Source organism: Xyrauchen texanus, chromosome 18 (genome assembly GCF_025860055.1).
Source record: "Xyrauchen texanus isolate HMW12.3.18 chromosome 18, RBS_HiC_50CHRs, whole genome shotgun sequence".
Taxonomy (NCBI): domain Eukaryota; kingdom Metazoa; phylum Chordata; class Actinopteri; order Cypriniformes; family Catostomidae; genus Xyrauchen; species Xyrauchen texanus.
Genome location: NC_068293.1, coordinates 12,027,162 through 12,042,401, shown reverse-complemented (window position 1 = coordinate 12,042,401; position 15,240 = coordinate 12,027,162). Strand labels below are relative to the sequence as shown.

At 39.4% G+C, this 15,240-nt stretch overlaps 1 protein-coding gene across 1 annotated transcript in view; it reads left to right on the top strand.

The window, feature by feature from the left end:
• LOC127658586 (unconventional myosin-XVI-like) overlaps positions 1–15,240 on the top strand; it is a 288,117-nt gene that overhangs the window by 26,755 nt on the left and 246,122 nt on the right. The window contains 1 exon segment of the mRNA XM_052147955.1: positions 3,985–4,245. Coding sequence (XP_052003915.1) covers positions 3,985–4,245 — 261 coding nt within the window.

The following is a 15,240-nucleotide window of genomic DNA, read 5'->3' as shown; positions in this document are numbered from 1 at the left end:
ATCATTAGACATTTTTGCATTGGCTGAATCATGTTTACCTTTCCTTGTGTTGAGATCGGAAGTGAGTTGCGTTAGCAGTGTGGAAGACCCAGTTTTGCATACCACAATTGAAACCAGAAAGAAATCTTTTTTGCATAATCAGAGACAAGTGTGATTCAGAGGTTGTATGTTCTGCTTTAACATTAAACCATTGATGGTTCGCTTTAAGTTTGGTGGGGAAACAGTTTTATAAAATATGCATTCCTCTACACTATTTTACAGCCTGTACAGCTGAAATCAACTCTGTTTTGGCGCCCTTCCGTGGAAATGTCACCCCGACAGTGGAGCTCACGCGTGGCCATACGCCCTACAACACTTTCTGATTTGGCCACTGGGGCAGTGTTTAGAATTTCAGTAATCACAGACAGTTTCCAGTTTCTTTGTGATATCGGTCTGGTTCGGAGTATGGCTCATGGTGGGCATTGGAAAGAGTTCAGTTTGAGTGCTCACATGCAATAACACAGAAAAACCTAGACACACAAGCATGCCGCTCAAGGCATATTCACTTAAAATTCCCTTATTTGGACAGTAAAATTTTATTGGAATGTGAAGTGCACAATAATCTTTGTTAACTCAAAAAAAATTTTGGTTAGACCATTATCAGGCAACTATTTACTAAATACGACATGCTTAGACATTACTTTGTTATGAATAGAATATAATCAGTTGTGTTAAGATTTTGTTGAAAAATTGAATTTCTAATTCTGTCTTCATTAGATTGTTAAATTAATACAATAGAACAAAAGAGAATAATATTCATGTGGAATATATTTTATCCTTTTAGTTCCATTAATAAAATAGAAACATTTTGGAATATATTTGTTCATTTCTGTTCCTTGAATAAAATTAAATGGAATGGAACAGAATCTTATTATATATGAGTATGAGTAATATCAGTGTGACACTGGGAGAAAAGCAGCAGCATCAGTGGAATGTTTGGCTCTCATTAATCTTGGTGAGAGACTGCACTTAAAGACAGAGTGCGTGTGTGCGTGTGTGTAAAAGAGGAATAGCGGCAAAAAAGAGCTCCCTCTTTAATTTGTATACTTTTGAAACTTTTATTTCTCTGGCCAAAGGGCTCCTGCTGACCTGAAATATCTGAGTAATTACAGCTTTGCACACAGGCCTGTCTAAGAGAGAGAGTGAAGTCATCCTTCTAACTGTCACTTCTAAAACAGCCTTAGGGAAAGGGATTGATGTTACGTGATTGGCTTGATAGAAGTGGCCACATCAGCAAGGTCAAACAAACTGTTTCTAATCCACACAAACTTTAAAGCTCTTCAATGCTCGCTCAGTTTCTCTTCCTAATTTAAGCTCCTCTTCTCTGTGGGATTTCTCATTCATTTTTTTTCTATGTGAGATGAGTGGTGAATGACTTCATAATTTATGATTTGTGCATCTGGCACTGGCATGGATGAAACCTGTGAGAGAATGACTGAGCAGCACTGTGATTGCAGCACCTTGAGAATGGCAGCCAGTTTGACTCAGATGTTTCAAACCTTCAATTATTTAGCAGTATAAAAAATTCCTTTTAAATTAAAATGATGATTCTTCCACTTGTAACTGAGTATAATACCAATTTTTCCAATGCTTTTTTTAAACCAAAAATTGTATTCCCTCTTTTTCTCCAAAATAATTTCCTATTCTCTTTTTATAAATACTGTTTATCAATGAAAGTGGTATATGCCCCATCCCCCTAAAAGCTCAACAGCAGCAATTTCATATCTGAAGGATTCATGGAGCATGTATCAACTGTAATGGAGTAAACCAAAATCATTAATCATGGTATTAGAAAATGTATATATAAATATACATTGGTGGCCAAAAGTTTGGAATAATGTACAGATTTTGTTCTTATGGAAAGAAATTGGTACTTTTATTCACCAAAGTGGCATTCAGCTGATCACAATGCATAGTCAGGACATTAAAGGTTTAGATCACCCAAAAATAAAAATTATCCCATATCCTCAAGCCATCTTGGGTGTATATGACTTTCTTATTTCAGCCAAACACAATCGGAGTTATATTGAAAAATATCCTGGCTCGTCCAAGCTTTTTAACGTGTGTGTAATCCATACGGCTCCAGGGGGTTAATAAAGGCCTTCTGAAGTGATGCGTTTTTGTAAGAATAATATCCATATTTACAACTTTGTAAACTATAATCACTAGCTTCCGGTAATAATCGTCCGCATGTTCACAAGAGAGTCAAGTTCCGTCGTATGATGTAGGCATAGCATAAGCTCCGGTGAAAAAAAAAAAAAAAGTGTTTATTATAGCTCACCAACTATACACAACTAAAACAAATTAGTGTGTAGCAACAGCGTTTAATACCAAGTTCTTTGTTGTTTGACTCTGTATTTTTGTATTGTTCATATGTCTTTGTCTCTCTCTTGTGTAAATTATCTTAAAAGTCCTGTCTACTTATAACGTTGGACTAATTTTTACCATGGCACAGTATATATCATCACACCACTAGACCATTGCTATGGGCAGTTTGTTCTGTGATTGTCCTATACATGATTCACTGATGGTCATGTTTGTTTTGTGTGTGCATTTGGACATGAATACCTGTATTTGTGTGTTTTAATGGTGGACTCCGCTTATCCTAATAATCCGTTCAGCTTTGTTTTTTTTTTATTATTCCATATTTCCGTCATTTACGCAGTGATTTAATGATTTAATTAGAAGTTTTGTTGGAAATTATTTTTTGAAATTGTTATACGTGTCCTATAATATCTTACAGTATATTTATATCAGTGGATGCAGTTTTCACCTTCATAGATTTGTTATGGCCTCTTGCAGATCCCAGAGATTTTGGTCAGCACTGCTCTGCTCTACAGAATGTGTTAAGGGAGTGAGTTAGCTTTGTGCCATGCTAGTGCAGGAGAAATGCAGAGTCATGATAATTGAGTCTGTCTGTTGGCGTGTAGGGAGAGTCTCGGCACTCTCTCAAGGTTAAATAGACATGCTACTCTGCACAGTGTGCCAGATTAGATTTGAATGGACTGAGCTTTGTGGAATACACAGACTTTTCTAGTCAAGCATCAGTCTTGACCTGGTCTTAGTGTGAAAACAGACAATTTCTACAGTCTATACTGTATAATCTACATAATAGTGCATTTCAAATGTAGTATGATAAAAATAATTACAGATGTTGCCCCCAGATTGCCAACTGTTGCAGGGGATTTTTGCAAGGAGGCTTTGCATAAATGTTTTTTAGGGCGATATTTTCCATAACACCATGTGCTACGAAAAAAGGAGATGTTTTAAAGTTTGGACTTTCAGTTAAAAGAGCCAGTTGCCTTTTTGATAGAGGCATTTGACGTACAGTATGCAATAGCTGAACCAGCCTGATAAATAAAATTTTTGGCATGATTTCATGACCATTGATGTCAGATTTTATTGGTTATCTGTCATTTGTTATTCAAAGTGGATAAGAGCTGTACTTGAATGCCTATTGCCTACATAGAACATAGCTGCCTGAAGAGTGGATTTCCAAATAATGCAAAAGCTTTCAGTCACCTATGCCATTGTAGAAATTCACCATTTTAACAAAGTTACCCATGATTAATGCACTCCATGAGTGAAAGTGTCCAAAAGCAGGGCAATAATTTATCTGTTCATGTGCTTCTAACATGGCAGCCCCCATGAGGGGACCCTCTTTGTGTATATTTAAACAGCTTTGATATGGATACCGATATGACTGATGTGCGCTTGTGATTTTATACATTTGTTTTAAACGTATTATTAGTTTCTTTAGAAGTAAAACTTTTTAATGATGAAAAAATACTGAATGCACCTTTAAATGCAGCCAAACTATGTCTGTGATTAACTGAATTTATTCCTTCTTCCCTCTTCCTTTCCCTCTTTCCTCATGTACCTGCTGTTCCCTGCCCTTCTTTCTCCCGCCTACCTCAAACCCTCTCCTCCTGTCTCTGTTTCTAGGTTGTTTTCAGCTATGTAATGTGTTCAGGCAGAACATGGAGATAGATCAGTGTCTGCTTGAGTCTCTGCCATTGGGCCAGCGTCAGAGGCTGGTCAGACGCATGCGCTGCGAGCAGCTGCGTGTCTACTATGAGCGGGAACGGATGTCACAGAAGCAGAGCTTCACCAAGCCTCGGTCCAGCCACTGCAAAAAACAAAGGATTAGCTTTACACTCTCAGACGTCATCCAGGATGCAATCATACGACACGATGACAAAGAGGGTAGGTGTGAAAAGGATTGTGGCCAATAAATAATGGGAGAAATGTTTAAACTTTTAACAAGTTGTGTGCAGAGTGAAGTGGACCAATATGTGACACCCAAACATGCTGAGCTGGGCTTCGGTTCAATATATTTGGCAACTTCTCAGAACCATGGTTTTGCCATTTCCCGATATTGTCGTCTGTCCATGAGTGCTGCAATCGGCATCGGAATCTTTGTAAGACATCGTCAATATCCGAGAACACCATCCTATCGCCCAGCCCTACAAGATATACTGTATGTAGAATATTGTCAGTAGGCTGAAAAATAATAGAGATATAATTTGGAATATAATTTGATTCAAGTCATGAAACGTTGCTGTTCCATAAGATTTGGGAGTGGAGGAGCCATTAGATTAAAAACATTGAATAAAAAAGGAGGTGAACCATTAGCTGGGCAGCTTTTTTAAAGAGTATGTGCTTTCTCAAGGAAGTTTTTACTCTTGGTTCAAATCTACTTGTTCAACAACACCAAGTAAATTATTTTTGTGTTGTTATTAGCATATCACAGGTCCAAAAACATATGAGTCAAAAAGGACAATGCCCACATTCCCAGATATAGTATATCCAAATTGTAGGCTGTACCATACACCGGCGTGGCTAAAGAAAATCCTTTATTAACAGACAAGAAGTAAGTTTAGCTCAGGAAACGAAAGGGTGGGATCAGAACAGAGACAAGACCACAAGATGCGTGCGTGTGTATTTATCAGCTGTGGGTGGCTGGCTGAGGTGCAATCTTTGGAGTAAGTACTGAAGGCGATCTGGAACCTGAGACCAGGAAAGGCACCCGGCAGAGATGATCTCCCAAGCGAAATTCTGAGGGAGGGTGGCGTTTGTGCACAGACTGCCCTACATGACATCATAACAACAGTCTGGGCCACTGGGTGGGTTCCACAGGATTGGAAGGATGCCCTGGTGGTCTTTCTCTTTAAAAAGGGGGACAGCACGGATTGTAACATTTATAGGGACATCTCGCTCCTCAGTGTGCTGGGAAAGGTCCTGGCAAGGATTATTCAACATCGCCTTGCCAGGCACACGGAGAAGATGCTTGCGGAGCCCCAGTGTGGTTTCAGGAAAGGGCGGTCTTGCACAGATGCCATATTCTCTGTCCGTCTGCTACAGCAGAGGTGTAGGGAATTCCAGCAAGAATCTGCTTTATTGACCTGGTCAAGGCCCATGATACTATCAGTAGGCCTGGGCTCTGGGTTGTTCTTCGTGTTTTCCGTTGCTCGCGATCATTAAGGACCTTCATGATGGCGAGCAGGCCCAGGTAAAACTACGTGGTTGGGAGTCGGAGCCATTTCCTGTTCACCTTGGAGTGTGACAGAGATGTCCTCTGGCTCCCACATTATTTAATATCTATTTCGACCACATGGTTCGTGAAGCCTTCGATGGCTGTACCGGAGGAATTTCCATCTGGTACAGATATAATGCAAGGTTGATCGATGCCCGGGTGCGGTCAAGGGATGGCTACATTTTGATCAACCACATTATGTATACTGATGATCTGGTGATTGCTGCTCACTCAGAGGAGGAGTTGGAGGCGCTGCTGATGAACCTGGAGCTTGCCACTAAGAGATGGGGGCTTACCATCAGCCCAACCTAAACTAAGCACCTGCCTGGGTATTATGTACCATCGGACACTTCCAATTGATGATGGGGCAGTTGTGGAGAGAGTGGAGTGTCTCACTCCGAATCAGTCGAGCGGCATTATCTTTTTATCGGTTGCGTAACGCTGTGTGGAAGCTACCGGGTTTGTCGGTCCTCACAAAGCTTCAGGTATTCTCAGCCACGGTCATTCCCTCCCTTCTCTATGCTTGCGAAACGTGGACCCCCCTAATGGAACATCTTCGCCGGTTAGAAACATTTAGGCTGGCCTGCCTAAGATCCATCCTGGGTTTAACCAGAGTGGATTGTGTGAGGAGCTCACAAATCTTTGAAAGATGTGGACAATGTCCCAACGGTGAGCTCCTCCGGCAGTCAAGGTTGCATTGGCTGGGTCATGTAGCCTGCATGCCCAGCCACCGCATGCCAAACAGCTTTTGTTCGGCCAGATAGAGGGGGCTAAGCGGGCGCGGCACGGGCTGGAGAAGAGATGGAGTGATGTGGTACAGGAGGATGTGGAGCTGAGTGGACTTGCCGATGACTGGTACCAGTGGTGTTAAGATCGGCCTCTTTGGAGGAGGCTTGTGAATGATGCTACTGGCCAGTTGGAGGCAGTCGCCTTCCAACAACAATGGAGGGCAGAGGAGCGATGCTCACAACAGAGGCACAGGTCGTGCATCAGCCAGTCATCACCTGTTGGATCTGTCCCGTCACCTCATGTCAGCGGGCATTCGACACTTCACGTGGCCTAAACATGCACATAGCCTTGCACAAGCGTTGTGGTGACGTCACCGCCACTTAGTGGCGAATGGCGGCGGTTGTTGTTGTTGTTGAGCGTGTATTTATCATTTTGTGGGTCGTATTTGGTCCCCCATAAGGATAGTAAAACCCAAAATGTTTGACCTTGTGGGGAAATTTTCTCGGTCCTCATGAGGAAAACAGCTTATAAATCATACTAAATTTTATTTTTTGAAAATGTAAAAATGCAGAAAGTTTTCTGTGAATGTTTGGTTTAGGGGATAGAATATATTGTTTGTACAGTATAAAAACCGTTATGTCTATGAAAAGTCACCATAAAACACTGAAACATAAAACGCGTGTGTGTGTGTGTGAGTAAGAGAGAGCGAGAGAGAGAGAAAAAAACAGCTTAGTCAGCGGCCGAAACCAGTGAAGAAAAAGGCCAAATTAATTTCCAGAGAGGCGAGCCGTCACAGGAGTTGGCATTAGCTAAGAAGTATTAGAACATTCCTCAAGCTGATAATCGGCCAGTCAAAAAGCTTATATTCAGAGTGTCCTGTGCCACTCTTGGGACAGGCAAAAGTAATCTAATCAAGAGCTTGCACAAGACAAGGTGACTAACACAGAGTGGCCACCTTCTACCATCATGAGCAATAGCGCAGTAAATTAATTCAGCCCAAGTCAGCTATTTCTGCCTGTGACTTTGCGGTAGGGAGTGGCAGAGCTATTCTCATTCCGCTTATGCAAGATAAAGGTGAGAGCTCACATTTTTTATGTAGTGCCATCTTTCCATGGAGAACATAAAACGTTTTTATCACCCACTAGATCTGTTCTCATTCTAGTACTCGTTTAAAATACTTTTTTTAGTCACACAGACTAGTTTCCCAGGTGATACAGATGGGCTCTGCTAAAACAGGAAAATAACTATGGGAAAGGCAATATATATTACCTACATAAAATGGATATAACAGATTTAACTTGAAGTAATTGGAAAAGAAAATACATCCATAACGTCTAATAAATATTAATGGTATTACTGTGCGTGATTCATCAAAATCTGTAATCTGTTGACAAATTAAAATAAATATCTCTACTTCTAAAAGAAAGTATGTAATGAAGGCTGTGTGGATGGGGAAGAATATTAACCAATAACGTGATAACATAAGGATGCACAGATATGGACTTTCTGGGCTGATACTATAATTCACAGCTCATTGTAGCCCATACTGATACCAATAACTGATCATTTAACTTTTTATGATTTATCAGTGTTTAGCAACTTGAGTTGCTGGCTTATTTATTTATTTATTAATTTTTATTGCATTTTTTTATTATTATTATTATACATTTTATTTATAGGCGCCTTTCTTGACACTCAAGGTCACCTTACATCATCATCAACAATAACAAATTTAAAAAGCAATGAGACACAAGACAATTAAAAAAGTGCAGTTATGGTCAAAGGGAATAAGCTATTCTAAACAGATAAGTTTTGAGTTTGGATTTGAAAAGTGGAAGAGAGTCAATTTTACGGAGGTCTGGTGGAAGCGAATTCCAGAGCTGAGGAGCAGAGAAACTGAAAGCTCTACTCCCCATAGTAACAAGACGGACACGGGGAACAGTAAAATGAATAAAAGAAGAAGATCTTAGAGTGCTGCGTGTGTGTAGGTATATGGAGGAGATCAGAAAGATATGAAGGGGCTAGATTATGAATGGCTTTAAAAGTAAAAAGAAGTATTTTGTAGTTGATACGATAAGTAATAGGGAGCCAATGCAGCTGTTGTAAGATCGGCGTGATGTGAAAAATAGAAGGGGTGCGAGTAATGATACTGAGCTGCCGAGTTTTGAACCAGTTGAAGTTTATGAAGAGTTTTATGTGGAAGACCAAACAAAAGGGAATTACAATAATCTAAACGGGAGGTGACTAAGCTGTGAACAAGAATGGCAGTGGAGTGCGGCGTGAGAAAAGGACATAAACGGTTGATATTACGAAGATGATAATAAGTAGACCGGGTAACGTTGTTAACATGAGATGTGAAGGAGAGGGTGCTATCAAAGATGACACCCAAACTCTTAACCTGAGGGGAGGGGAAATGGAGGAGCTATCAATAAGAATAGAGAAATTATGGATTTTGTTTAATGTTGATTTTGTACCTATAAGAAGCAATTCTGTTTTATTACTATTTAATTTAAGGAAACTTGATGTGAACCAGGATTTTATGTCAAGAAGGCAGTTTGTAAGGGAAGATGGTGGAAGTGTGGAATTAGGTTTAGTTGAAAGATAGAGCTGGGTATCATCTGCGTAGCAGTGGAAATTAATATGATGTTTACGGAAAATATAACCAAGGGGAAGAAGATAAATAATAAACAATAAGGGCCCTAGAACAGAGCCCTGGGGCACACCTGTTGTGACAGGAACAGAATGAGAGGTAAATGATTTTAACTGAATAAACTGAGTGCGGCCAGAGAGATATGAATGAAACCAGTTAAGAGGTATGTTAGTAATTCCAATAGAGGAGAGTCTGTCAAAAAGTATGGTGTGTGAAATAGTATCGAAGGCCGCACTCAGATCAAGCAGAAGAAGAATGGAAAGTAAACCAGAGTCAGCCGCTATAAGAAGGTTGTTAGTGGTTTCAAGTAGTGCTGTTTCCGTACTATGATGCGGACGGAAACCAGACTGGAATTGTTCATATAGATTATTGTAAGAAAGATGAGTATGGAGTTGAGCAGCCACTATTTTTTCCAAAATTTTGGAGATGAATGGAAGATTTGAAATAGGTCGGAAATTATTATAGTCGTTGGGATCTAAACCAGGTTTCTTAAGAATCGGAGTTACAGAAGCTGTTTTAAGAGAAGAAGGAACAATTCCAGTAGTAAGTGAAGAATGAATGATGTTAGTGATTAGGGGGACAGTAAAGAAACAGTGGCTTTCACAAGCACAGTTGGAAGAGGATCCAATCTACAGGTTGAAAGTTTGGATTTTTGAATAAGTTCATTAATTTCATTTACTGAAGGTAGGGTAAATGCTGAGAAAAAACAAGTCGGAGCAAAGGAAACTGTGACGAATGAGTTCGGACCAGAAGTAGACATAAGGTACTGATGAATATGTTCAATTTTCAAAGAAAAAAATGATAATAAGGAATTACAAAAATCAATCGAATACAAATGAGGGGGGAAGTGGATCCCGAGGTTTTATGAAATTAGAGATGAGTGAGAAAAGGACCTTTGAATTTCCTTCACTTGAACTGATTAAACCAGAATAATAGGTGGTTTTAGCTTTGGAAATCGAATTTTTGTAAAAAAAGAATGTGATTTAAGTACATGTCCTTGTGCACAGTGAGATTTGTTTTCCTGTATAGTCTTTCAAGTTGTCTTCCTTTTGTTTTTAACTTTCTAAGAGTATAATTAAACCAAGGCGCAGAAAGAGTAAATGAAACAGTCCTGGTTTTGAGTGGAGCAAGGTTATTGAAGAGGTTATAAAGATTATAGTTGTAATGAGAGAGCAGTTCCTCGGGAGTAGAAAAACTGTCAATACTGGGAAAACTGATGATGCTAGAGGATAAAATGTCCAAGTTGATATCCTTAATATTTCGGAATGATATAATACGTGAAAGAACAGATTTGGAGAGTGAGAGATTAACAGTGAACGAGAGCAACATGTGATCAGAAAAAAGAAAAGAATCAGCTTTACAGTTGACAGGTGTAACACCTGAACAGCAAATTAAATCTAAAATATGTCCTTTATTATGTGTGGGAAAGTTTACGTATTGCTGAAGTCCAAAACTATCCAAGCAGGATGTAAAGTCTTTGGTAAAAGTGTTGTCAACATTATCCATATGTATATTAAAATCCCCAGGAGTAGTATGTTTGATGAAAGTGTGGATAGGTGAGTCAGAAAGGCAGCAAGGTCATCAATAAAATCCTTATTAGGCTTTGGTGGGCGGTACAAAATAGCAACAATAGTGGGAATAGGTCCAGAAAGCTGACAAACAATAGCCTCAAATGAGTGACAGACTGGAGCATTGACAGGCGCTATCCTCCACTTCTCACGATAGATGATCGCGAGACCTCCCCCACGGCCAGAGTCACGCGGTTGAGAGATGTAAACAAATCCCGGAGGAGAGGCATCGTTGAGTGAAATAAAATCATTTGGCTGCTGCCACGTTTCTGTTAAACATAAAAAGTCAAACTTACAGTCAACGAGGAGATCCTTCACAAGATGCTCCTTACTCGTAAGTGAGCGGATGTTAAGAAGACCAAAGTTGACAGAAGTGTTACTGATTTTAACAGCCGTGTTAGCCGACCTAGCTAGGCGGGCCAACACACTATGATCAGCACGGCGATCAGTTTTCCTCAATGGACGCCGAATAGTGGACCAAAAGGATGTTATGGAGTTGGATTTACCATACTGAAAGTTCCGACGAGAGCCACGGTGGATGTATTTCCGACGAGGCAGGTATATTATATCCGGGTGTGAGGACAGAGCTGGAGGTAGTGGATCGTCATGTAAATAAAAACGGAACCTCAGAAGCTCAGCTGTAGAATACTGGAACAGTGCAGTCGATGAATGGGAAACCAAAGACAGAACAGTCCAGGCGAGCACAAGCCACACATAGTTAATCCACATGGTTGAAGGAAAACCGGAGACCCGGAGAGCAGCGGCAGCAAGACGCGCCAGCGTTCACTCAGCGTGGTAAGTGTGCATATGGGTGTGACCCCCTCAATCCAGGTGGCGGAGGATGAATCTCAGTTGCCTCCGCGTCAGAGACCGTCAACCCATGCATCTTATCACATGGCTTGTGATAGCGTATTACCGCAGAGACATAGCACGTGTGGGCTATACTCCGCGGCATCCATGCACAATTCACCACGTGCCCCACCGAGAGTGAGAACCACATTACATTTACATTTATGCATTTGGCAGACGCTTTTATCCAAAGCGACTTACAGGGCAATTATTACAGGGACAATCCCCCGGAACAACCTGGAGTTAAGTGCCTTGCTCAAAGACACAATGGTGGTGGCCGTGGGGTTAGAACCTTCTGATTAACAGCCCTGTGCTTTAGCCACTACGCCACCACATTATAGCGATCATGAGGAGATTAACCCATGTGACTCTACCCACCACTATCAACCGGCCATTTTGAATTGGTTACTTAGGAGACCTAGCTGGAGTCACTCAGCATGCCCTGGATTCGAACTCGTGACTCCACGGGTGGTAGTCAGTGTCTTTACTAGCTGAGTTACCCAGGCCCCACAAGTTGCTGGCTTATTAATTAAAAACTTCTTATCAACAAAATACAGTTTGTTTAAAACTTGGAATTTGGACTTCACAATCTGTCCAACTCTTAACTGCTGCTATGTAAGTTTGGGCAGATATATTACAAATGCATGCTGATTTGAATGCGAAATAAAAAAAAAATAATTTCCATTTATTAAAATGTAATTGATTATTTATGGTAATCCTGAAGGATCGGCAAGTTAAATAGACAATAATGAGGATATACATATTAGGGATGTGCGGAACAACTAATTTCATTGATGTTAAAACAAATAGTTTTTAACAGAGTTGACTAGTCTGAAAAGAAACCAATCTTCATAAAACAGTAAAAAAACATGTTTATCCTACCTATTTAAAATACTTAATCTATTCCAAATCCAATGCTAAATTCCATTGCAAAGGGGGCATTTATCTGCGACGTATGATCATTGTACATTAAATAATGAACATGACACGCATTCACAGAATAATCGTTAGCGAATGCAGGCATATTTATTGAAAACAATTGAATGAATATTGCAGGACCAATAGAGCAACTCTAATAGCCTGTTCTAATGGAAATCCCCAAGTAAAATTACGTAACATATTAAAACAGGACATTGTTGAAAATAATTAACAAGTATGCCAAATCTATGAGAGAAACGTGCAGTCATGCATTAGCCATTTATCTAATATGACCGCTGTTTGGTAAAGAACGTTAACCAATAACAGTTATGATGTAAAAAATAAAATAAAATTGCTATATAATAAAAGAAATAGACCTATGATTTAGCCTACAATAAACCTAATTTATTTTAAACATGATGTTCACACTGAATAAAAGATGTTGAAAATAGCCTTCTAAATAAGAAGATACAAAAATGGCATATGTAGCCTTCACATATCGTTTTGAATGATCAAAATTAACAAGTCAACATGGTCCGGTGAGAGACGGGACTTGACACACCTGAGGCGGCTGTCCTGCGCTTGAAAAAGCCTGCACAGCGGAAAAATAATGTACAAGCTTGCACAGATTTAATCCGCTTCCTGCACCACCACCGAAGTGATTTCATAACTACTTTACTTTGAGTTTTTTTGTCTGGCGAGAGGATATTTTCCTGCAAGGAGTGCACGCGACGTGAATGAGAGAGGGAAGAGCATGTGCAGTCTCAGTTTAATTTAAACTTTGTATCTGCTCCAGAAATCCAATACAAATATTTGTATTATTAATTATAATTAAAATGTGTAGCATTAATATGACAGTAATTTAAGCACAGCCTCTGTAAAAATATAAAATTAAACGTAATTGTGTACAAATTTTGAATAGTTTAATGGCGGGAAATAATAACCGACTAGTAATTCCATAGTCGACTAGTCTCGCACATCCCTAGTACATATGGATGTAATGAATTTAGCCAAAATGAAGGAATAAATGAACAGCATGTAATGCACATTAAACAACAAAACACACAACACAAACACAATGCAAACACAAAGTTCTGTATACATAGTGTAATATTTATGCCACTTATTGTTTGGGAAATGGCATATCATTACTTAAAACAAAGAATGCTAATTAAAACTAGCCCCAAAACAAAAATATTGGCAGCAATTCCACTATTGGTGCAACAACAACAATAATAATAATAATTTAATTATATATTAGATGCAGATATATTGTGCTCCATAACCTAACATGTTTCACCCCAATCAAGTATAACCAAATCTTCATGAATAAAATAGAAACCCTAAATAATTTCCTGGTGAAAATATTGTTTCCATTGGAGATTTTTATTATGGAAGTTAAATGCATGGCAAACGCTGTTTCATGTGGCTTTACATGAACTAATTGTAAGAGGTTAGCATTAGAATGCTCCATTTTGATTGGTGCTTAAGATACTCTGGTACTGGAATATGGTGACATTTTACTACCTCCTAATACTGATCCATCTGTTCCTGTTGTCTTTATCTTATTTTTTGTTACATTTTTCTTCATATTTTTCCTTTCCTCAGTCAACGCAAACCATTTACCCAGCTGTCTTGGTACTGTAAATCTGTGTTACAAAACCCAGCAGCCCTTGCGGGTCATCGTGTGCATCTGCCCTATTGGCTGCTGGCTGGCTTTAGCTGCTCCATGGCACCAGCTGGTGTTCATGTGGCAATGCCTGTTGGAAACATGGCACCTTTGGCTGAGGATGAATTACACTATAGCCCACCTACTAAACACTAATTACCAATCTGGCAGTGGCCTTGGCTTTTGTTCTGCTCACCCTCCCAAGCATGATCAGTGTCTTGTGCAAATGCCTTTTGATCAGTCAGTTACTCAGAATTTTTATTTCGTTTTGCTCCATGCCTGTGTTTTGGTTAAAGGCGTCAATGTTGCTTGGCTACTGGATACAGTGATAGCTAATGTCAGAGACTGTCTTGTGTCTGATTCAGTGAAGTGACAGGATATGTACTGATGTACATGCAAAGACAGCCAGACTATGTACTAAAAATGATTAACAGGATGAACAATGGAGGAAAATTTAACAGTAGTCAGGTATAGCTAGATTTTTGACTATGTACATAAAGTCTGGTTCACAATGCTAATTCTCAATTAAGTTTGAAATCAACAATTATTACCTCCATTCCCTAAACCTAACCAATAGTAATATCAAATAAAGTAATATAATAACATGAAAAACACAAACGCAAATGTACTATTTAAATAAACTTTATTGCCTTACAAATCGTAAACACAAAAGTGTTTTGATGCTAACGAATAGCATTGTGTAAGGAACAGTGATATAGTGAAAAAAGTATGTATATCTGAACCGAAAAGCTGATCATTATTTGTATAAAAGGCAATAAAAGTAATTGTTGTTGTGCCTCTAGGGTTGAAAAAATGCATGTATAGTAATGCAAGTATAGTAATGTGATTTACTCATTATTTGTGTGATGGGGAATACAAGTCGTTGTTGTTGTGCAGGGGTCCCTAAACTATGTACCGTGGAACCATGCCTGTCACACATTTTGATTGGCCCAGACTGGAAACGTGAGACTGCTTTGGTGGCTTTTCATGCCTGTAAGACTATCTGTAGCGTGAGCCAATAGCATTCGAGTGGATAGACATGTGTTGAGCTGTCAGTTGCTGGCAGTTCTAATCCATTTAATGTAGCATTGATGGTGGTGTAGCCTAGTGGTTATATAGTAGATTTGGGCTGGTAAAAATAAATATATAATCACTTTCCAGTTTTGCCCTCAATATGCATCAGCTAGTAGAGTTTTACCTGAGCTTGGTCTCTTGTAGCAGTAATGACTAATTCAGCTGATGCACTTATTAATTAGTCATTCAACCCTGAAGCAACGTAAGG